The sequence below is a fragment of the Astyanax mexicanus genome, chromosome 2 (assembly GCF_023375975.1).
Source record: "Astyanax mexicanus isolate ESR-SI-001 chromosome 2, AstMex3_surface, whole genome shotgun sequence".
Classification (NCBI taxonomy): domain Eukaryota; kingdom Metazoa; phylum Chordata; class Actinopteri; order Characiformes; family Acestrorhamphidae; genus Astyanax; species Astyanax mexicanus.
The window spans coordinates 57,877,931-57,902,158 of NC_064409.1; the positions used below are offsets into that span (position 1 = coordinate 57,877,931).

The window sequence follows — 24,228 nt, forward strand, 5'->3', positions numbered from 1 at the left end:
TGATGAGAGTGGGGGCTTATGTGATTTATACCTAGCTGTACACTGTCCATACTTTGGCAAAGTCAGGAAATACTGTTCACTTTTAATATGGATACAGAGGAGAAACCTTCTATACTGTTTGATTAAAGCAAGATTTCTTGCATTTCTAACTCTGGTGCAGGTGATGACTTTTATTTTGAAAGACTGCAGCGCTTCAGCAGCAGGTAGAGAGCGCCCTCTAGACCGGAGCGCTGTGAACTGCAGTCATTTAATCCCATTCTCTCCATTCTCTTCCGGGGGCTAAGTGCAGCTGGAACTATCCTGCACCCCTGCAGCACCAACTCCAGTTTAAAAGGTTTTAATGCGGTTATTTCATCATGTATCACCTCCCGGTACTGAAGAACAGGCGGACTCTGCTGGAGCGAGGAGAGAAATTTATCTCTGACGTTTATTTTACAGACTGTAACCTGAGAGGAAGGTACTGACCGGTTTTGTTTTTATGATATTTAGTTAGTAAAGTAACGTTAACACAGGACCTGTTTATGCCTGACAGCAGTGACTAGCCAAGATAAATACCAACAAAATTATGCTCATTTTAGCCCTGGGCTTAAATACCCACATTTGTGTATCTGAGGTATTATTATTATTATTATTATTATTATTATATTTGGAACAAACTTGCTGCACTTCTTCTTTTTTCAGTCCTGCCAGGAACTTTGCCCCTGCTGAATCCTCATGTTAATATCTTACCAGCAGTGATCGTAAAGGTTCATTCTTTCATTTCAGGCTCTATGGAGACACTTGTCCACTTGAGTCCATCACAGTGTTCCAGACTGCTAAGCGCATCCCCTACTCAGAGGCAGTCCAGCAGAACTTTCAGCCATGCAAAGTTGGGGATTCCTTTGGACCCACGTAAGTTCAAGACTTTCTGTGGGATCTGAAACCCTTCGTGCATGGTACATGATTTTTTTTGTGACAGATGGTGGACTTGCTGGTTCAAAATAGCCCTGAAGATCCCAGAGGCCTGGAAGGGAAAGGAGGTTCATCTGAGATGGGAAAGTGATGGAGAGGGAATGGTATGGCGAGACCAAGAACCAGTTCAGGTAAATAAAACGTATAAAATAAAATACAAATCAAATGAAATATGCAAACCCAGACCGTACTGGACTGATGAAAACACACATACATATACACACGTGAACAAAATTGTTAGTACACCTTGGTTAATGAAAGAAAAATCCACAGTGGTAACAGAAATAACTTGAATCTGACAAAAGTAATACAAAACAACAATAATGCTATAAACATTTTTATAAACAAAAATGCTATAAAAAAAATGAACAAATAAGGCCTGTTTTGTGAGTTTACTTTATAAAATAATTCTGTTGATCTAAGGTTTTAAATCAGTGTCAGATTTTCATTTGTTCATTTTCATAGCATTTTTTTTTATTCAGATTCAACTTATTTCTGTGACCATTGTAGGTTTTTTTTTTTTTCATTAACCGAGGGGTACCAACAGTTTTGACGATGTGTGTGTGTATATAGTATACATGAATGAAAACTATAACTTGAAAATAAATCACGCAATGTTTAAAATGTACAAAAGCACAATGTAGCACCATTATTCCAGAGTATTCTCAATGCTAGGGGCTTTATACCCCTCTAGCCCATAGTGACATTAGGCTTGGTGCCAATATATGTTCAAGTCCTATTCTAATTGCAGTACTCATGTCACAAGTTAACAAGCTTTTTGCGCATGTATATTTGCAGTGTCAGCTCCACTTTCCATGTATGTACACTTTATAGATTTTATTAAATATATATAGTTTTAAATTAAATCAGTACTTCTACTTGAGCTTTTAATTTCCTTTTCCAAACCCCCAAATATTAGTTGCTCTGTGGTGGTCCGGTGGGGTCCTGACTATTGAAACATAATAAAGTATGCAGAGAAACAGAAGAATAGTCTGTAATCATACAAAGAAAAAGTACATGAGTATAAGTGTTCTGATATACTCAGTGGAGCTGATAAGATTGTACAGTGAATGAACAAAGTGGTCAGTCAAAACTAATGGACGTCCTGTTCAACAGGGATTGACTAAAGAGGGTGAAAAGACCAGTTACATCCTGACTGAGTGCCTGACAGAGAATGAACCTTACAGGTTAGTGAACTTCATGATATTTCAGCTGTTTAAGGCTTCTTTTGAGAGGATCTACTGACTATAAAAGTGAGTGTTCTCCTCCCTCTCATTATTTCATTTTTGTTTAACCTAGTAATGTTTTTATACACTTTATAGCTTTCTTGTATGTTGTGATGCCCTGAAAAAGCATAATATTTTACTATTATGACAGTGAATACCTCTTTTGTTTTTCTGTTTTTTTTTTTTTTTTTCTTTTGCTTACTTTGGATTGATAAATATGTTACAGCATCACACTGTTTGTGGAGCTGGCCTGTAATGGACTTTTTGGGGCTGGACAAGGCTCCATGATTGCTGCCCCTGACCCTAATAGAAAATATACTCTTCAGAAGGCTGAGCTTGTTGTTTTTAACCGTGAAGTGCAGGAACTTCTCACAGACTTTGAAATGTTACTGGACATTGTTAAGGTAAGAGAAAGAGATAAATTAGTTATTTTCTTTGATCTATAATTTTAAGCATCTTTATGAATGAGGACATATAATTCAATTAAAGTGCATTTCTTTAAAGTGATTTCTTATGTAAACAAAAAAATCCTTGAAAAATAGAAATGGTTGCTATTTGGTTGTTTGGCCCATGTAATTGACTCATTATGTAATTTACTTTTACTATTTAAACTTACTTACAGTTATTAGGTGAAGGAGAGCAACGTGGCTATCAGGCTTTGTTCACAATGAACGAGATGGTGAATCTGTGTGACCCAGCCAATCCTGGCACGTGGTCTAAAGCTCGGAGCCTGGCCCAGAAGTTCTTCAGCCAGAAGAATGGGGAGAGCCAGCACATTGTGCATGCCATGGGCCACTGTCACATTGACTCAGGTCTTAATATTGTCCTGCAGATATTTCAGCAACTCTTGCATGCTACTTAGTTAGGTTATGTTATTTTTGAGCTCTGCTTTACAGTAACTTAACTAACACATAATCAGAGGGAAGAGATGGGGCACATATTCATGTAGAATGCTTTGACTACTTATTTTTTACAGCCTGGTTGTGGCCGTATGAGGAGACTATCAGGAAATGTGCTCGGAGCTGGGTCACAGCAGTTCGTTTAATGGAGAAAAACCCTGAATTTATCTTTACCTGCTCCCAGGTTAGTAATATCTCTTATTTAATGCGTAACATGTTAAATATCTGTTTAAGATTTATAATTTATATAACATCCCGTGTGTATAAAACTCATACACCTGGCTCATGGTTTTGTGTAGGCCCAGCAGTTTCAGTGGGTGAAGGACTGGTATCCAGGCCTGTTCTCTCAGATTCAGCACTTTGTGCAGAAAGGACAATTTGTTCCAGTTGGAGGAACGTGGGTGGAGATGGTGATCATTTTATGTTCTTCATTTTAGGAAGGAAACTATGAAAGTGCTGATAAAACACATTCACGGTTAATCAAAATATTATGACCACCTCCTGGTCCACCTCCTGCACACATTATTCATTTTATCAGTTCTTCTGTCCATATAAGAGCACTTATATCAAATCAAATCAAATTTATTTGTATAGCGCTTTTTACAACAGGTGTTGGCACAAAGCAGCTTTACAGAAACATGATTACAGGACAAAGAATCAGGCAAAACATTAAACATAGAATATACATAATACAGAACCCCCAGTGAGCGCGGAGGCAAGGAAAAACTCCCTCAGAGCTGCAGGAGGAGGAAGAAACCTTGGGAGGACCAAGACTCACATTAAAGGGGGGACCATCCTACCACTGGTCAAACGGCTTTTAAATTAACCTTTTAAAAAGTCTTTTATACATCCATATAGGTTTTATGTACTCAGGAGTGTAATAGCGCCACTAATGGCTTGGATGTAATCTGTAGTGGAGAGTAAGATGGTCGATGAGCAGCTGATCTGTGGTGGTGGTGGAGAAGAGCTGACTTCAGAAACTTCCATCAGTCTGGCCGGACAGGAGACGCGAGAGCCTGAGGGTCCAACATCGGTATCGGGTCAGACAGGTGGGCAGTCAGTAACTCGGAGGAAAGCAGAGAGATAGAATTAGTTTTTACTGGATTTATGCAAAACTGAGAATATTAAAACATTATCAGAGTGTGGCAAATGACTCCGGCAGAACTGAATAAAACAGCCTAACTAAAGGCAGAGAGCCAGAAGGTAACATAGACATGGAGGCACCCTGAAACACCAGCATCCACCCACTCCACCGTCCACAAACCTGAGTGACCGTGTGCAGTGGGAGAACAACAGCACCAGCATCTCAGTTTACCACAATTTCCTCTGTCCATGAACCCCTGAATCTGCAGCCTTATCTAAAGGGAAAAACATTAATTACCAAAAGCTAAACTAAACAAGTAAGTTTTCAGTCTAGACTTAAAGATTGAGACTGTGTCTGAGTCCCGAACATATTCGGGGAGATTATTCCAGAGTTGAGGCGCTTTATAAGAGAAAGCTCTTCCTCCTGCAGAGCTCCTCTGAATTTTAGGCACTACTAATAAACCAGCACCCTGAGATCTGAGTAATCGCGGTGGTTCATAACAGGAGATGAGGTCTTGTAAATACTCAGGAGCGAGTCCGTGTAGGGCTTTATACGTTAACAGGAGAATTTTATAGTCTATGCGGAATTTGACTGGAAGCCAGTGCAGTGCTGATAGTACTGGACTAATATGGTCAAATTTTCTAGTTTTAGTAAGGACCCTGGCTGCAGCATTTTGAACTAGCTGAAGTTTATTTAAGTTACTGCCGGAACATCCAGACAGTAGCGCATTACAATAATCTAGCCTTGAGGTAATAAAGGCATGTACTAATTTTTCTGCGTCATGCAGTGATAGGGCATTTCTTAGCTTGGCAATATTACGGAGGTGTAGAAAAGCTGTTCTAGTAACATTAGATATGTGTTTATCGAATGCTAGATCTGAATCTATGATAACTCCAAGGTTTTTAGCTGCTGAACCAGGGGTGGCTGAGAAGTCAGCCAGATTTAGCATTAAGTCTGATAATTTATTTCTAGCAGCTTTGGGGCCTAATAGGAGAACTTCTGTTTTATCACTATTTAATAGTAGGAAGTTGTGCGACATCCATGATTTTACATCTTCTACACAATCCTCGATTTTCTTTAATCTCACTCTGTCATCAGGTTTGGCTGATATGAAGAGCTGCGTGTCATCCGCATAACAATGAAAATTCACATTGTGTTTTCTAATAACTTTGCCCAGTGGGAGCATATATAATGTAAATAATAACGGTCCTAATATAGAGCCTTGTGGAATTCCATATCTTACCTTGGTATAACTGGAAGACATATCATTTATCCTCACAAACTGATAGCGATCGGTTAAGTACGATTTAAACCATGCTAAGGCAGTTCCGGTTACACCGACCATGTTCTCTAGTCTTTCTAAAAGGATAGTATGATCTATTGTATCAAAGGCTGCGCTCAGATCGAGAAGTACGAGTAAGGAAACACAGCCTTGGTCGGCGGCTATAAGTAGATCGTTTGTTATTCTAACTAAAGCTGTCTCAGTGCTATGATAAGGCCTAAATCCAGATTGAAATTTTTCATAGATCTGGTTTCTTTGCAGGTAAGAGCAAAGTTGTTGGGCTACAGCTTTTTCTAAAATCTTAGAAATAAAGGGTAAGTTTGAAATAGGTCTATAGTTAGACAGTACACTAGGATCAAGATTTGGTTTCTTGATCAGAGGTTTAATTACAGCTGTTTTAAAGGCTTTGGGTACATGGCCCAGGGCGAGCGATGAGTTTACTATCATTAACAGAGGTTTAATTATATCTGGCAGTACCTGTTTTAATAATTTTGTGGGAACAGCATCAAGTGTGCAGGTTGTGCTGTTTGAAGAGGAGATAATTTTCTCTAGTTCTAGCTGTGGAAGTGGGTTAAAGACTTCCAACCTAACTTCAGTAACAGGGTTTTGTTCTAGATCAGCCAGACCAGATGACAGAGAGGATGTAATATTTATCTGTTTAATTTTATCCCGAATGTTTTCAATTTTACTATTGAAGAAGTCCATAAAATCGTTGCTGGTGTAAATGGCTGGAATCTGAGGTTCAGTACCTGCCTGGTTTTTAGTTAATTTGGAAATAACACTAAAGAGAACTCTAGGATTATTTTTATTTATCTCGATCTGTGAGGCCAGATATGCTGAGCGGGCTTTATTAAGTTCTTTTCTATATTTAACAAGACTGTCTTTCCACGCAGAGTGAAACACTTCCAGTTTAGTTGATCGATATTTACGCTCTAAATTTCGTACTAACTGCTTTAAGGTACGAGTTTGATCATTGTACCACGGTGCGAGCTTTTTCTGTCTCTCTATTTTGTGTTTAAGGGGTGCTACAACATCTAAGGTAGAGCGAAAGGTATTTTCTAAACCTTCGGTTAGTTTGTCTAGTTCTACTGGGTCTACAGGAGAATATATTAGAGTTGATAAGTCTGGAAGCTTATCTGTAAATTGTTGGGCTGTAAAAGGCGTAATTGAACGTTTTACACAGTAGCTAGGGGATGTACGTATATTATGACTAAGATGTAATTTAAATGAAATAAGGTAATGATCTGAAATTGCGGAGGTTTGAGAACGAATATTCGGGTTATGTATGCTCACACCCAGGGTCAACACTAAATCCAGAGTATGATTACAGTAATGAGTAGGTCCTGTTATATTTTGAATAATACCAACTGATATAGCACTTATAGTTTGGTCATACATTTCTGCATACATTATCCTCCTCTTTTACCCTGTTCTTCAGTGTCGGGACCCTACAGGACCACCAGAGAGCATGTATTATCTGGGTGGCAGGTCATTCTCAGCTCTTCAGTGACACTGGCTTGGTGTCAGTTTCTGCTCTTCATCCAGTTAAACAGCACTAATTACTCCCTCTGTAACGAAATATACAGTTGGGTCAGTGTTCCTAAAGCATTGATAATGTCCTTGATATCATTAGCTGGTCCACATTGCAGAAGTAAAGTGTAAAGCTAAGCTCATCTCCTTCTGCAGAGATTGTGTTGGTCATCCTCTAGTCCCTTTGTTTTTGCCTACAGGATCTTGTTGGCTCGATATTTTTGGTAGGGACGGACGACATAGCCCTAAAATAATATCACAATATTTCATGGTATTTTTGTGATAACGATACTCTTGGCGATATGACAAAACACTGAATAAAAAAAAAAAGAAGAATACACTACTGCAAAAAAATTAAAATTAAATTTTATTATTGCATAATTCTATTATTGCATATATGATAAAGCACACCCCTAACTTAGAGATATTAAAAAATACAAGAATTGTATCAGATTTGTAACAGAAGTCAATGATCCAGAATGTCATGGTACTAATAATGCACTCCAAATATAGCTCCATATATCCAGAATTAAAGTAAATTGAATGATACTGGACACATATAATCTGTCTCTATAGTATATATGTAATGGGAAATGAGAACAGTGTTTATTTTACTTTTGCTAAAAACTGCAAAAAAGTAGTACCCTGGTGTGGTCATTAGAGGTGGGTGATATGGCACAATATTTAAGGGTATAATATCGTTCACAATATTCAAAAATGTTGCCGATATTATTGCATGCAATACGATATGACACACCTCAAATTTCTGGTTGTTTCACTATTCCTAATCCAGCAATGGTACCAAGGTAAAACCACCAGCAGCACTGCTGTGTCTGATCCACTTGCACCAGCACAATACACACTAATTCATTATCTCATACACCAACATCATATCAGTGTCACTGCAGTGCCCTGAGGGGTCCTAACTACTAAATAAGGAAAATAAAATATATGAAGAAGCTGAAGAACCACACTCTATAATTATAGAACTACAGTGAGAAACAAAGAGGTGGTCATAATATTCTGATACGACTGTCAGCATACATCATAAAACTTTAATTTCAGTAACACACAGAACATGATGCAATCTATCTCTTTGATCTCTCTGAGTCAGGATGGGAACTTGCCTTCTGGAGAGTCCATGGTCCGACAGTTTCTAGAGGGACAAAACTTCTTTAAAGCAGAGTTCGGACAATACTGCAAGGAGGTAAGTTCATTTTCTTTATTAAGAAAAAACATTCCTAATAAAGAAAACAACGGACTTCACTAAATGCACGTTTGTCTCCGTTGTCTTCCTCCATAGTTCTGGTTGCCAGACACATTTGGTTACTCAGCTCAGCTTCCTCAGCTAATGCAAGGCAGTGGAATCTCCCGCTTTCTCACTCAAAAATTAAGTTGGAACCTTGTGAACACATTTCCAGTAAGACCTCCCTCCCACTGGTTTCCTAATATTGAATCCATAAACAATTATATTGTTTTAATGGTATTATAATGATATTATTATTAATGATGTATAAACATTATGAATATTTTCTTTTATCAGCACAACACATTCTTTTGGGAGGGTATTAATGGCTCCCTGGTGCTGACTCACTTTCCTCCGGGGAATTCGTATGAGATGAAAGGCAGGGTTGAGGATGTAAGTAAACATTTTCCATTAAAGTAATCAAATGTTGGCTACAAGCAGTTGGTCTCATTGCACTTTTATCTTTTCCCCAGCTTATCAACACCTTAAAGAATAACAAAGACAAGGGGCGAGCGAATCACAGTGCAGTGCTTTTCGGGTTCGGAGATGGGGGTGGTGGCCCCACTCAGCTGATGCTGGACCGGTTGCAGCGCGTACAGGATTCAGACGGTCTCCCCAGGTCATTTCCTTTTTTCAAATCCTGTTTCCTCAAGAGTAGGCCTAGTGCCATTTAAAAACAGGAAAGTATTGGGTGCAGCGTTACATTAGGATCTGCCAAGATGACCAGCTCTTATTGATGAGATATTGTGCCAGAAATTATTGCGATAAACGATACTATTGTCATTTTCCATTTTATTTCATTATGTGTTATTTTATGTCATTGAAGCAATACAGTATAATACACATTACTTTTAAACAGCAGTAAACTTTAAATTATTGAGAATATTTAGTCATTGGAATTGGAATATAAAAACATCCAACATATCCATCCAATAAAACGAAAAAGTTGACATACTGGCTTATTCATATTTAATGGGCTGTTCTCACTAAGTAAAAACTTATAAAAATTATGTTAATATATTGTATGATAAACCAATAAGGTAATTATTGTGACGTGCCTACTCTACACACTACTGTACACTAAGACTACAGTAGTAGCAGTATAAAAGTGAAATTTGCCCTGTTATTTACTTACTGCCCTCACTGTTAGTTTTGTTCTAACATAATAAAATAAAAATGTTAAACTGGGATATGTATTTGATTTGTCAGGGTCCATATGTCCAACCCGGATCGACTGTTCTCTGAACTCCAGGCTGATTCAAGTCTGCTGTGTACCTGGTCTGGTGAGCTATTTCTTGAGCTGCACAATGGCACTTATACCACACAGGCAAAGGTTTGCAGCCTTCTATCAAAAAAAAAAAAAAAACATTTAGCTGTGTAGTTTTAACTTCACTCTGTCTTAAGACTTTGTGTATGTTTGTGTTACAGATAAAGCTGGAGAATCGTCGCTGTGAGGCTCTTCTGCATGATATTGAGGTGGCCAGCTGCCTGGCTCTTACTCAAACCGCAGGTTTCGAATATCCAACAGAAAAGCTCCAGAAGCTGTGGAGGTGAGGCTGTAACCGAACCATTGTAGTTAATGAGGGCTGAACTTTAAAAGTTTATGACTTTTGTTATATACTGCTGTTTTTATAGGCTTCTTCTGCTCAACCAATTCCATGATGTAATTCCAGGCAGTTGCATTGAAATTGTGGTGGAGGATGCCCTGGAATATTACAATGGTGAACTTTAAAACTTTATTACTCTACTCTGTACACTGTGTGTGCCTGTATAAAATTGTGCCTAAACAACAATCTGAAGTCAAAGCTTCCCGGAATTGTTGACCATTTATCATTTATGTCAATGATAAAGGTTAGGTTTTAGTGCATTATGTATGTTTTTCTTTATTATAACAATAGTTTTGTGTTCAGAATAAAAATGTATTGCTTACTATATTTAATAGAGCAGCTTAGTCACTCTAGTTAAACTGTTGGTAACGAATTGGGCCCAGGATATCATAGTTATGTAAAGACAATAATTTAATGCTCAATATTGTCTGTTATTTGTCAGGCTCTACTGTACATTAACTTCATGTATATATGCAATATATGTAATATTGTATACAGGGCGAGTCAAAAATCTCAGAACTCCCTTTTATTTCAGAATTGATAGGAAAATGAAATGAAAGCAAAAATGACAGATTTGAATACCCCAGCAAGTAATGGGTGAGGGGGGCTATTTTTAAACGTGGCTACAATTTTAAAAGCCATGAAACTTCTTTTCTGAAATAAAAGGCTGACTTTTGACTTACTCTGTATATTATAAAATTATATAATATCCCCTGTTTTTAAAAGAAAAGCTTCTATTAATATCAGTTAAGCAACACTATAGCTTGAATGGTTGATGTCAATCAATACAACATGAGTAAACACATTGATAAAAACTGCAACATACATGACTGTTTAAATAAAAGAAATCACTAAAAGTGTCTTTTCTCTTGTATTTTCTTGAAGAGATTGAAAAGACAGGATCTGGACTCCTGCACTCTGCCTGTAATGCACTACGGACAAGTCCTTGGTTGGGAGCGGGTTCCAGTCCAGCCTTTCTCAACACGCTCCCCTGGGAACGCACTGAAGTCATAGCACTGACAGAAGATGGCGCTCAGACAAAACTAGGTAATTTATGTTGAGAAGAATAGAACCATTGTTCACATGACATTATCTTTGAAAGCTTAAAATTGCTTATTCACTTAAAACAAAGAGGTAAAAGAAAGGACGATTTATGGTTGCTGAGAAATACTGGATAATGAGGCTTATCAGCTCTTGCACCTGTTTTGCTTAGCCTTGGTGAAAGCTCCCAGTGTGGGTGTATCGCCAGTCACCGCATCTGCTGAGTCTGTGTCTACGGTGTCCATAACAGAGCTGGTATTGTGTTCTAAAATATATTTTTCATCACAGCAAAGTACTGTTTTCACCTACACACCAGAGATCTGAGGCATGGCTTTCTGAATTACAGGCTGATGGCTCAGTCCGAATGGAGAATGGCCTTCTTTCGGCTGTCCTGGACAACATGGGTCGCCTGGTGTCCCTGATTTTAGTGCAAACAAACAGGTTAGATCATAACAAATGACCGAAATAGATATTTATAATTAAACTGACTGAATATAGTGTTTCTTTGTATTCTGTAGGTCTTTGACTATGTTTGTGCATGTTTTTGCTTTAGAGAGGCCATATCTGATGGTTGTTTTGGCAACCAGTTTGTGGTGTTTGATGATGTCCCGTTATACTGGGATGCTTGGGATGTAATGGACTACCATCTTCAAACCAGGTCGGTCAAATGAACAAAATGTATTTAAAGCAACGTAAGGAAGGAATTTTATCTTAAGTACAAGTACAAGCTATGCATCGTTGATGGAGTGGCATGAGGTCTCTCATGAGATTGCATGGTTCTTTCTTAGTTCTGTATACTTAGTACATGTGTACAGCTGTCCATAAGAGGGAGCTCAAAACGTAATATGTCTTTATACCTTTATACCGTAGAAGTAAAAAAACACCCAAGAACAAAAAAAGACCGATTCTCACATAAGGCTGCTTTAAGTACGTACGCAACTTCAGATCCTACTTGTAGGTGATATAACTGTTAATGTGTTCCCAAGTTGCACCGTCTTTGCTGAATGGTGCAGGTCACATGCATTCTGTTTCCAGGAAGCCAATAGTGGATGTGACCCGGCCTGTTGAAGTGGTGAGCACTGGTGGGCTGCGAGGTAGTGTCAAATTTTCTCTACAAATCAGCGGAAAAAGCAGCATAACTCAGGAAGTTATACTGGATGCCAACTGCCCATACATCAAGTTCAAAACACAAGTAAGAACAACACAATTCCCTATAAACTATAACAAAGAAGTCATAAAACATACGTGTGCTGTGTTCATTCCTCCAGGATTGTATTTAGTATTGTTTTTTTTTTAGGTGGACTGGGCAGAGGCCCATAAGTTCCTTAAGGTGGAGTTTCCTGTGCAAGTGCGAAGTCCCAATGCCACCTATGAGATCCAGTTTGGTCACTTGCAGAGACCAACACACAGAAACACATCCTGGGATTGGGCTCGCTTTGAGGTGCAAATACAGTACATACAAATACAGTACATACAAATACAGTACATACAGACACACTGTGCGCAAATTCTGTATATAATTGCAAGGTTAAAACATGCAGTGGGGCAGGAAAACATTTGGGCAAGCCTGGTTAAATTTAATAATAATTTAATATACTATATATACTATATAATGTACTGTATTAGAGCCTCATTCATGAAATCTCTTTGTAAAAACATGAGCAAACTGCAAGTAAATTACGAGTGAAATAGACCTTCCAAAAACTGATCCTCAGATTGTGAAAAGCTGTGTAAACACCAGATTTTCCAGTAGAACCTGTGATTGTTATTTAATAGCATTTTTTGGTAAAACAGGTGGCATGCACATACTATTTTTACTTACAATACCATCACCATAACACACAAACTACTAATTATGTCGCACATAATTTACAAATTAAAAATGAAATCAACGGTTTTAAAATAAAAGTTAGTGTCTTTCGGATGTTTTTTGTACTTGCATACAAAATTATTAAATCTAGGTTTTGAAATGTATATTTTGCAAATGATTTAGAAAAAAATAGTTCTGCTCACATTTCATGAATGAGTCCCTACAAGTTAATTATGGCGCAAGATCTTGCTTATTATCAAATAATAAGCAAATCTTTTGTGGTGCCCAAAGGACATTGTGCCCCTTTTTCCACACTAAAATTGTACAAAAAAGTACAGTAAAAAGGCTTCAAAAGTCATGCTTTTTATTTAATCTGTTGTGATGTTCTTCTCATATCACTATTTGCAGGGGTGCCCAAACTTTTGCAGTGCATTGTGTAAATCTGCATACTTTCCTTTTCAGGCTCCTTATGTGTGATTTATTGTTAATTATTAATATTTATGTGTGATTTATTGTTATTATTAACCTACAGGTCTGGGGCCATAAATGGGCTGATCTCTCAGAGCATGGTTTTGGTGTGGCTCTTTTAAATGACTGCAAATACGGCTACTCTGTTTATCAGAATATCATGACCTTATCCTTGTGAGTTTCATATGATGTTAATCACACATTCAGCATATTTATCCTCATTAAACTCCACAGCCAGACAGTTTACTCTGCTTTTTATAACTCACCACAGGCTACGAGCTCCAAAAGCTCCTGATGCAAATGCAGATATGGGACAACATGAGTTCACATACGCTGTGATGCCACATGCAGGTGGGCCCAATTCACATTTGCAGGAACACACATTTGCATATGGTTATGGTCCACCCTAACCATAAATAGGCAGTTATAATTTAGTTGTTTGTTTTTTTTCTACAGGCTCTTTCCAGGAAGCAGCAGTCATACAGCATGCGTACAACTTGAACTTCCCGCTGCGTCTGATCCATGACGTTAAGGTGGCCCAGCCCTGGAGTGCGTTTACTCTGAATACATCAGCTGTCATCCTGGAAACTGTGAAACAAGTACGTAAGCTGGAAATGACCTTATTGTTCCCTACTGTTTCCACACCTGTCAGTGCTGAGTCTGCTTGTTTGTCACCTGCAGGCGGAAGGAAAGAAGAACGCCCTTGTCATTCGTCTGTATGAATCCCATGGAAGCAGTGTGTCTGCAGTGCTGTCTACTTCCCTTTCAGTGCAGGAGGCATGGTAGTAAGTACCAATTGTCTTTATGTGTAAGTTATAAGACCTACACAGGGAGATACTGTAATTTAAAGGAGAAATCCAGTGTAAAATGGACTTTAGGTATAGTGAAACATGATGAGTACAAACTTTCATGGAATAGCCCACCTCTGTTTACCCCCAGTGCTTTAAGATGATGCTCTCAAAAGGCTTAAATTGCAAGCGATAGAAGCATAGTGTTTTCCATGCAAAGTAGTCACTATTTTTACACCATTTAACAAGCTCAAAGTAGCTTCACACGTCATCAGTAGAATCCTGACCCTGACATTTAAAACAAGACACTAAGAAATTTGAAAGCGCACAAGCTCATTTCTCTGAACTTTGCCATCTTGTGAACCACTGATGGTACTGCTCCTCATTTATGTTGACCACATGATATTGCAAGAAAACACTTCAATCCAGGCTAGAAGTACACAAGAAGTACGCAGATACTTTATCTGTTAAGAATCATCTACTCAAGTCCCTTACTAATTACATTACTGTGCCTCAATTACAAATAAACCAATTCTGTAGTGCTTAAGTCTATTTCTCTTTTACCCACAGTTGTGACCTGTTGGAACGTCCTGATACCGCTCACCCTGCTTCATTCACTGGTTCCAAAATCTCCCTCACATTTAAACCCTTTCAGATCATCTCACTCCTGCTACAACTGCACTGAGCACAGAACAGCTGGTCGATGTTTTACAAGGATATTTTTTTATAATTATAATGAAGCATTGTTTTTTTTCTACATATATTTCTACACTTTTTTTGCAAATATGTTCTGTTAAATTGTATAAGGTAATTGTTATATTTGTAATTTCTGTAATTATATTGCCGATATGTTTTGTAAATCACAAATAAAATCAAAGAACACAAAAACTACAAATCAGACTTTATGAATTAAAACAGGCTTTTTAATCACAATCATTAAAAAAATAGTCAGAATACAGTATAAAAATACAGTACTGCAATAACAGCTTCACACAGTAGTTCAGATATATGTCCTTTTTATACATTTTTTCAGTTCAAATATGTATGTTTATATGTATTTTTTTGGATTTTCTGAAATTGTTTTTAATTATCTTCCAAATAAATTCAGTTTTAGCTTGTCTACATGTTGCATAAATCACAAAAAAAAAACTAATTATAAGGTAAGGCTTAATAAAATAGACAGATTAAAGTATAAAAATACAAAACCCTTAACAGTGATCCTACAAATCTTTAGTTCATATAACAAAAACAAAAATCTAACTTTATAGTTTACCCTTTGGGGGAAATGCAGTTTTACATGCACTCCTGAAAATAAAGGTGCTTCAAAGGGATCTCTGTACAACGATATAGAAAAACCACGTTTTATTTAGTGAAGAACCTTTACATTGGCAAAGAACTTTCACATCAAGTTCCAAAAGGTTCTTTAGACCTAAAATATCAATGATCACATACCAATTTTTTTCTAAACTGCTGTTCTTTTCTTCCTCCGAGATGTAGCGGTGCTTCTCCCTTTAGTGTTGCTTTCATGTCCACTCTGCCTTCTTGTGCTCCTAGTCCTGCTAGCCTGAGGCCCTGGAAGAAGCCAGAGAGTTCTGCTGTTAGAAATGGTTATTGTGACTAATTTGATAAATAAATACAAATAAAAGCTTGTAAAATTACCTGGTGAACTGCTCTTTCTGAGTGTTTGAGGTTTTTTGTTCTGATCAGATTCTGTATCAGCTCTCTTCTTGTTCCCATTCTGTCTCCTGGTGCTGCTCCGTCTTTTAGGTTCATCAACTTCCATTTTCACAGTACCTGCTGCCTTCTTTGTAGGCTTCTCCTTTGAAACACTAGCAGTCTGTTTCCTTTTTGCACCCTATAAAGACAAGATGTATATAGTTCACGTTTAGAAAATCACATTGGTTTCAAGTCACTGTATAAAGGATGTGAACCTCACCTTTGCACTGGTATACTCATGTTCACGTTTCTGTATTTTCCCTTTTGTTTTGGAAGCTTTTGAACCTAAATAGTGAACAGCTTTGATTAGTACTGATTAGGTTTCTGCTTTTCAGGAAATCAATGTAGGTAGTAAAGTATTACCTTTAGGTGCCATTGGTCCAGCATCACCCTGAGGAGCATATGAGAAGAAAAGATAATACAACATGCATTTAAAATAAATGTAATATATTTAGGTATTAATTGTATAGTTTTTAACTAAATGTGAAAGTGCATTAGTAAAGATTCAACAAGCACCACTTCTACTGCCTTACACTCCCCACTCAAGTGATGCTTACTTGATGTTTTTTTAGCCAAACAGGTGCAGATAGGCATCTATTAAGTAGGTTATGTTCACAATGCAGGAAAAGTGGCACAAATCCAATGTGTGTTTTTTTATGACCTATATCCAACATTGATCTAGACAATTAACACTCCTGAACTGACTCACATGAGCAAAAGTGGATCAAGGAGCTTTGTCCGCTGACCACTAGTTTTGTCACAAAGACTTGTGGGTCCTTGGATTCTTTAAACATGATTTCTTAAGCTTTTTTTATATATTTTGGCCAGATCTTGCAATGTTAATATGTGCCTCATCACACCAAATATTTATCAGGTCTGTTACCTCACTATCCTCCACTGAAAATCTCCCTCAATGCTGTCATCAATTTTCCCTCAGCAAATGTCTTGATTGGATAGGTAAAGGAATTGAAATGGACAGTTGAATGCATTTTTTGCTATTCACACTGCCGCATAGATAATATCTGACAAAAAAAGTTCAGATTTGGGCTACTTTTACCTCTGTGTAAAAATAACCAAAATAACCCATTTTTTTCCAAGCACCTAATACATGTGATTATGCCTTTGCTAAGATTATACAATAAATATATGTACACATTTACATTTCTGTATTATTAACAAATAAGGGAAGGAAAATCATTTATAAACATTACCTTAAACCATATAGTTCTTCCATTGTGGTCACTTAGACTGTTCATCCCTTCCACAAAGTAACACTGAAACCAGTTTTCAATTGCCCGGTAATCTGCCTTCTCTGGGGCATATCCTTTTCCAGCTAAAAGATTATGGAACAACAAACACAGACATCACAATTAAAATTATAAATTAATAATATTCAGATATACTGCATGCTAAACCAGTGCCGCCTTTCTAAAAATTTGTGCTTTGATGTGTCTAAAAACATAAGTCTTTAAATGCAGCTCATATTAAAAAAATGGCTGTATCTCCATGTTTGCCATAATATGAATGAGTTTTTGTATATTGTTTAAAATTTCATGTTAATTAGATCAATAGAAATGCTACAAAACAATCAATTCTACAATTCTACATCAGTTCAACATTTTTTTCTTTTTCTCTGTAAAGTTACCATTTTGAAGATGTACTGTTTTAACCGAAAAGTGAATATATAACAATTTATAAAAACAAATACAGCTACTGTGTGTGTCTTAGCTAGTCACAGAAATTATGTTTTCCAAAACATCATGGTTTAACTAATCAGAATCAGGGTTGGTAACTGTCTTATCTGCAAGACTAATCTGAAAACTGATCAGTTTCACTATCAGCTCACCTGAAAGATTTTCGTTTAGGATTAATTAATAAACTAAGTGCATGTATGCATTAACACACAGACACTTACATAAATGTTACACAAAAATGACAGGGCACATTTTACCAAGTTCAACCACCTCCAGTGGTACCGTGTGACAGAGTGAGAGAATATCAGGACTCTCAGTTTTCAATTTCCTCTTCCCAGCTGTATCACAATTCTGAACAAGAGAAAGAGAACACGGCTGTTACTGAAAGCAGGACCAGGATTTCTATCACAGGGGGATTTTCCACATCTACCTCCCCAGCAGCCTCTTTAACCTCCTTTGTGTCTTCATCTTCAGGCAAAAGTCCCTCCAACACAGTCCTTGCCTTCATGAAGGGAGGGATGTTTAATCTGAAATGAAATTGCAGACAAATAATGTCTTTGTTCTCAAATTTGAGTTATTAACTTTTAAACTGGCTCAAATGCGTGCATCTCTGAGAATAAATGGCCAAATTGTTTGTCAGAATAAAAAACATGTTGTATTATTCTCGGGTGAAGTGACTTGTGAAGTGAGCAGCTTTAAGTGGACATTAACGCCTCCACAAACTTCCTGCAAAACGAAATTCACAAGCATACATAAAGCTGAATAAGCTTTCACAAGCCAAGCTAATTTTCTGCAGTTTCATTTGTCTGTCGCCTACGCATCTGACCAATCACAGGTGCTGTCACTCTGTATCTTCGTCCACAGAGTATTCTCAGCCTACTTGTGCACAATACAGCAAGCAAAGCACTCCTGAACAGCATTTTCTCTGCAATTATGTCACATTGTTCTTTAAAGCCAAGCAAGCATCATCTCTACAAAAAGCATGCTGAGGCCTTGAGGCTATGTTTAGACTGCCTGCTCAAATCCGATTTAAAGCATATCTAGATAAGGTCCAGGTTGATTTCTGATAGTCTAGACAGACAGTGACCACATGAACTTTGATAATCGGGTTCCAAAACGTTTAAAGGTGGTCTGAAATGCGATTACAGTCAGATTTGTACAAATGTGTCTCAGTATGGATGGTCTGGCCACTTAAATTAGCAGATTTTAGTGTGTCTGATTGGATGCATAAACAATTCTCTTGGCCACTGAAGAAGCAAATCTGCATTGCTAGGATGTGTGTAACTGAGGCGTGAAGAAGGAGCAGGGCAGAAGATCAAAAACATGTCTCAGAGCACAGGGTCTGCTAAACAGAGCAGATTATGTACCGTATTTTTCGGACTATAAGGCGCACTTAAAAACTTTTAATTTTCACAAAAATTGACAGTGCGTCTTATAATACGGTGCGCCTTTTGTATGGATTTTACTCGTCAGGTTGTAAGGAGCAGTAAACACACACTCGGTGCAGCGTTATAGAGAGTTTCAGTGCTATACAGAGTCCAGAGCCGTGCAGCTCCGAGGCTGGAGCAGCAATAGCATTAGCTAGCTTATTCACTGTTCAGAGATCAGTATTATCTAAATTATCTAAAGTAAACACACACTCCATGCAGAGCCGTGCAGCTCCGTGGCTGGAGCAGCAATAGCATTAGCTAGATGCTAACCGCTAAGCTAGCTAGCTTTTTCACTGTTCAGAGATCAGTATTTTCTAAATTTAGTACTTTTAATACTGCTGGAGCAGTATTATTAGAGTTAGATGCTAATCGCTAAGCGTTCACCGTTCAGAGGTGAGTTATCGGCCTGTAAGTCTGTGCTGCTTTGCCTGGCTAGCATTAGCTAGATGCTAAGCGCTAACTCTCTCAGAGGTGAGTTTTATCAGCCTGTAATCTGCTTGTTTACCGTGTTAAAACAAGCTACGGGGGACGAATCGCTAGCTAATATCTCACTGTCTTACCAGAACACGCAGGATTACTCAGTGTAACGCTGTCGTTTAAGTTTGGGTTAACTTTACTAGTTTAGGTGACTAGCTAGCGTGCTAGCGGATAGCTATGCTAACGCTGGTGCAGCAAGCCTTAGTGGACATCTGGAAATCTAAGCTTACTGTAAATAAACTGAAGCACGTTACTCACCCAAATAAACAGTTTTCAGGAGAGGAATCTGTGTAGATTAATATCCAGCACTCGTTTGACTTTGAAAGAGCTAGATTTGTATACTGAGACGCTCCACCGGCAAGAAACCCCCCCCCCCCTCGTGGGGGAAGGGAAACATGGCGCCACCCCTGTTCACTTTGATATAGGCACCCTTTCTAGTGTCACTTAACGCGCCTTATAATGCGATGCGCCCTATGTATGGAAAAATAGCAGAAAATAGGCGTTCTTTGATAGTGCGTCTTATAATACGGTGCGCCTTATAGTCCGAAAAATACGGTAAATACTGAGTGGGGAAAGGGGAAGTAACCAACAGTGGAGGTTATACCACAGAAACCCACACAGATACGCTTGCTATATCCGGATACACAAATCCAGTCATTTTAACAGAGCTGATTTAAGAAACAAGTCCAATGTGTTTGCGGTCTGAACATAGATCAGTAATAAAGTCAGAAATTACCTGTACAGAATTTCTGCTCGTAGGTAGTTACCAATCCCGTTGAAGTACTTCTGATTTAGCATCGCCTCACAGATGGGCCGGTCAAAAGCCTTGTCTGACAGGTTGGACAAAACATTCTGCCTGAAAGACAAAGAACATATTAAGTACGTTAGCACGATATTGCTAGAATATTAGCATGACAACACATTTAGCCATGTATTTTGAGTGCACTTTTTTTTTATTAAATAGTTAAGGTATAAATAAAGACAGAGTTGATTGGTATAAAATCACTGATGTGATCTTTAATTAGAAATAAAGGGAATAAAAAAAAGAGTTTATCCTTCTTTCTTTGGAACTCTTCTTTTGTAACTTTCTCTTGTCCAGAGGGAGCTTTATACTAGATTTAGAAACATTGCTTTAAGGATCTGACTGCAACAAGAGTGTAAAGTCAGGTCAGGACGACTCCTCAAATAAACCCAAAGGTACTGTAGGAGCACAAAGAAAATGCAGTTTCCAAGCCAGTCACAATGATTACATTATCAACTTATTGTATACATATTGGACATTACCTCAATAATTTTTTGCTGACCTCAGTATCATCAATTATGTTTTTCTTAGTGAGAAAAGTGCATTAACATTGAATAAACTGTATCTCAGCTTTGTATAAAACATATTTTATTGATTAAGGATATTTTACAATTATTATAAAATGTAATTAATGAATATTCTTAATAGTTTTAAATACATAAACTTTTTGAAGACATAACAGCAAAACAAAACCAGTCATTGTGACAGACTAACCAGCTCTTCTGCTGCCCACAGCAGGAGGCTATTTATCTCTGTAGCCCATGCCTGGCATTAGGCCAGAGAGTCCTATTCTTTTGGCCATGGCAACAGGTGCAACTTAAAATTTGGTGAATGAATTTATTAAAAGAAGTGTCCACAAACATCTGGACGTGCTGCATATTTCAGAAGCTTTTAAGTTAACTATGGTTTGCAAGTTCTGCAGGTCCTACCTGAAGCTCTCATACTCAAACAGGACACAAGGTCCTCGATCTCGTTGCCAGGTCCCATTAGGCTGCCAGCTGCCAAATCTGCGAGCATCTACGTAACTCAGCACCCTCTGCGGTTCATCTCTGGTGTAGAACTGAACGTGGGCGTGCTTTGGGAGGTCCTCTACAGTTGTGAAACGAAAATAACCAGACATCCCAAAACGAAAGACCACATCCATGGGCGACTGCTCTTCCTTTGCCTTCTTTTTGCTTTTTGTGTCACTCTTTATGGGCGTGAGTGTGAGACGAACTTCCTTCCCTCTGGACACGGCGCTGATCAGGTAGGCATCGCAGGCAAAGGGAATCTGGGGTCCTTTACTGACTTCAGACTTGATCACAGCTCCAGTGAAGACCACATCTGTACATACTCTGTTCACAAACAGGCCGGCCAAGTGGAGGTCAGGACCCTCTGGCATTGTTCTCTGGAAACTGTATTTAATAAAACATGACATTTTATAAAAACTTGCAGCCAACACACAACATGATCAATAGTAGAAATTAAGCTTTAAGACCCGGCCTCCTCAGACATTTGTTAAAAAGCTAAAATATAGAAAGTACTGAAAGAAGTATTTAAGAAGAAGTCGTTAAGTAGAGTCAATGTACTAGTACAATGATTCTAAAGCTGATAATTTAACGTAAGAAACTACAGTAGCCGTCAAAAATCACGTGTTATTTATATTTTTCAGTACCATTTTATTACAATGTTTATATCCTTTCTGTTAACGTTGATGATTTAAACAAGGCTATTGTGTCAGGACAACAAAAGTTCACAAGATTTGTAAGCATAAGAAAACAAAAGTCTACTGGAAGAATTTACACTAGCCTTTCTTGACTGACTGATTGAACGGCACCAACCCAGCTAACAGAGAACGCTATAACATCTTAGCTACGTTTTCTAAATGATTCTAGAAAGGTCTGCTTGTAATATTACAGATTTTTTTCCAGGAATATGAAAATGTGTGACATAATAATGGTTTGCATCATAACAATTTCTTTGACACAAGTGACACAAGCTGCAGCAATGTTACCAGAACACCTAAAATAGTTCAATAAAACATTCTTGCAACAGCCATAACCCTGAAATATTTACATAAGAACGTTAGCCGTAAAATTCTGACAACTATTCTATTAACCAAAAATTGATAGCTGGGGACAGACTAGCTTGCATTAACTAGGTTAATTAAGTAACTAGCTAACTAAAAAGCTTGATAGCTAGCTAACTAACTAGCTAGCTAGGTAACTAGCTAGCTAGCTATCTATTTAATTTGTTAACTAGCTAGCTGCCTATGTCAACTAAATAAAAGCCACCTTGCGTCCTCATATGTGGACATTACATTTCTGCTTCTCTGCAAGATGATATATAATTTTTTAAAGCGTTGACCCTTTGGCCTCCTATGGAGACACGGCCTGTACCATCTAGTGGTCACATGACAGCATTACACTCACTTATTTGAAAACAAGATGGCGGGAATCCCAGTCAACAGTTTCTACAGCTAGTCCAGACAGGTAAAATTTATTTTTAATTAGTCGAATATTTATTTAATTGTTGTAAATGGCTAAAATTACGTTTTTGACTAATTTGTTTCTTCTGATCCCAAATGAATAATTTTAAATGTTAAACTACTGTCCCCATGAGGACAACGTTTTTTTTTTTTCTGCAAAAACGACTTCCTGTACAAAGTTTAGTTTTCATACTTACTGATTCCAAATAGCTAGGAGAAATTAAAAACGCACACAAACCAAATGTCCGGGTCTCAGTGGGATAAGCAAATTGTCTGGAATAAACATTAAAGAGCCTGGAGACTTGCAGCCAGTTCTAATGTATAGTACAGTGGGAGGGACAGAGTTCTTGTTTGTTTGTTTTTTTGTACTGAATGTGAATTTCTGGTTAATTGGTTAAGTATTTTCTCATCTTGTACTTAAAAAGACCTCATGCTTTATTACCTTTAGCAATATGTCATGCTAGCATACCTAGCATACCTTATATAACTTACACTATATAACACTAGGCAAACTAGCTAGCTATTTAAACCCACTCTAAAAGCTGCCACCAGTTTTCAGTCAGAAGTGCTGCATTACTGTGAACCTTTAGTACCCGACCTCACACAGCTGGATCTGCGGGGCCGCTTTAAAACTGGAAGGAAGCTCTGAAAAGCGTAAATATTCTCACTCATGCAACATGATTCCCTGTTTCGAGCTCAAAAGGGCAAAACCACGATGCCTAGAGTTACACAAGAGTTCAGCCCAGGCTGTCAGCGTGCAGTTAACTAATCCACACACCTGAACACTAAACCTGTAACTAACTCTCCTCAGGGCTGCTCTATGTGAACGCTGATCAGAGCTGATCTACAACAACAGTGGTCAGGTTTTGATTTTTGGTCTCTCTGTGCAGATGAAGCGCGATATTTCCGATTTCCATAAGTTACCGTTAGGAGAAAATCACACACTTACTTTCTGCAGCAGGACGAGCTCCAGTTTATGTTTACGAAACGGAAACCCGGGGGCTGATGGGAGCTGTAGTTCTATTTCCTCCCTCATCATTTTAAACAAATACTTATTAATATAATCAATTATTACTCAACCCTCCGGTTAGGTTACAGATCAAATTGACCTGTTTTAAAGTTTTAAAATCTAGGAAAAGTAGTTAAAAGTATGTTTTCAGCATTAAACTTATTTTGCTTGCCTTAATTAGAGTAATCAACATAAAAATGGTTCGTCTCCCATATTTGCAATCCCCCTGCAAAAACAAAAACAAAATTGCAATGTTATGTTTCAATATTATGTAAAACTACTGTTTTATATGTTGGTCTTTTAAAATGAATAAAGTAGTGAAAGTAATAAAAACTGTTAGAGGTAAGGAACACCTTTGCACTAAATATTGATAGAATAATTAGCAACAGAGTTAGTAGTAAAATATTCACACTGCTTGTTAGGATTTTTTTTTGTTTTTAGACATTTTTTGGATAATTGAACATCACTGTTCCTGACAAATGAACATAACAGGAGGGTTAAGGAGACATTTGGAAAATGTTAAGTCTGTACTATACATATGGAGCCAATACATGGCTGCCTAACAATGCCCACATAAAATACTATTTTAGTATTATTATTATACTTTTCATTTGTATTTATTTTAATATTTGTGTTTGCTTTTAAAGCACAGCAGAAAATAGAGAACATAGGTATATCTCTAATTTTATATTTCTTTATTG

General features: G+C 37.7%; 2 protein-coding genes across 3 annotated transcripts; one reads left to right on the forward strand and one right to left on the reverse strand.

Annotated features, from left to right (window-relative positions):
* Positions 1-248: 248 nt before the first annotated feature.
* Positions 249-15,590, forward strand: man2c1 (mannosidase, alpha, class 2C, member 1). The gene is made up of 26 exons (XM_007228250.4): positions 249-457; positions 766-891; positions 959-1,082; positions 2,068-2,138; positions 2,404-2,581; positions 2,800-2,989; positions 3,154-3,260; positions 3,376-3,486; positions 8,087-8,179; positions 8,276-8,392; positions 8,516-8,611; positions 8,692-8,837; positions 9,428-9,551; positions 9,647-9,768; positions 9,854-9,939; positions 10,711-10,872; positions 11,039-11,121; positions 11,213-11,307; positions 11,420-11,524; positions 11,902-12,058; positions 12,164-12,307; positions 13,209-13,318; positions 13,416-13,495; positions 13,601-13,743; positions 13,826-13,929; positions 14,503-15,590. The coding sequence occupies exons 1-26, from the start codon at positions 357-359 to the stop codon at positions 14,615-14,617; spliced, it is 3,090 nt and encodes a 1,029-aa protein (XP_007228312.3). The 5' UTR covers positions 249-356; the 3' UTR covers positions 14,618-15,590.
* neil1 (nei-like DNA glycosylase 1) lies at positions 14,834-23,525 on the reverse strand. 2 transcript variants are annotated; one of them, XM_007228252.4, is made up of 10 exons: positions 23,468-23,525; positions 20,981-21,445; positions 19,986-20,105; positions 17,773-17,869; positions 17,600-17,693; positions 16,860-16,981; positions 16,012-16,039; positions 15,869-15,933; positions 15,592-15,787; positions 14,834-15,504 (listed from the first exon to the last, which is right to left on the reverse strand). In XM_007228252.4, the coding sequence occupies exons 2-10, from the start codon at positions 21,430-21,432 to the stop codon at positions 15,395-15,397; spliced, it is 1,284 nt and encodes a 427-aa protein (XP_007228314.3). In that variant the 5' UTR covers positions 21,433-21,445; positions 23,468-23,525; the 3' UTR covers positions 14,834-15,394. The 2 variants fall into 2 exon arrangements, with proteins under 2 accessions (XP_007228314.3, XP_022527917.2); XM_022672196.2 differs by lacking the exon at positions 23,468-23,525 and adding an exon at positions 23,297-23,424.
* Positions 23,526-24,228: the final 703 nt, after the last annotated feature.

What these genes read in the sequence shown, in the direction of transcription:
- man2c1 (XM_007228250.4), top strand. Translation starts at nt 357, where the DNA reads ATGTATCACCTCCCGGTACTGAAGAACAGGCGGACTCTGCTGGAGCGA. An exon ending in AAGCTCCAGAAGCTGTGGAG is followed by an intron (nt 9,769 to 9,853) that starts GTGAGGCTGTAA and finishes CTGTTTTTATAG; the next exon opens with GCTTCTTCTGCTCAACCAAT. An exon ending in ATTTTAGTGCAAACAAACAG is followed by an intron (nt 11,308 to 11,419) that starts GTTAGATCATAA and finishes TTTTTGCTTTAG; the next exon opens with AGAGGCCATATCTGATGGTT.
- neil1 (XM_007228252.4), bottom strand. Translation starts at nt 21,432, where the DNA reads ATGCCAGAGGGTCCTGACCTCCACTTGGCCGGCCTGTTTGTGAACAGA. An exon ending in ACTGGAGGTGGTTGAACTTG is followed by an intron (nt 16,982 to 17,599) that starts GTAAAATGTGCC and finishes ATAATCTTTTAG; the next exon opens with CTGGAAAAGGATATGCCCCA. An exon ending in GAAGAACTATATGGTTTAAG is followed by an intron (nt 16,040 to 16,859) that starts GTAATGTTTATA and finishes TATGCTCCTCAG; the next exon opens with GGTGATGCTGGACCAATGGC.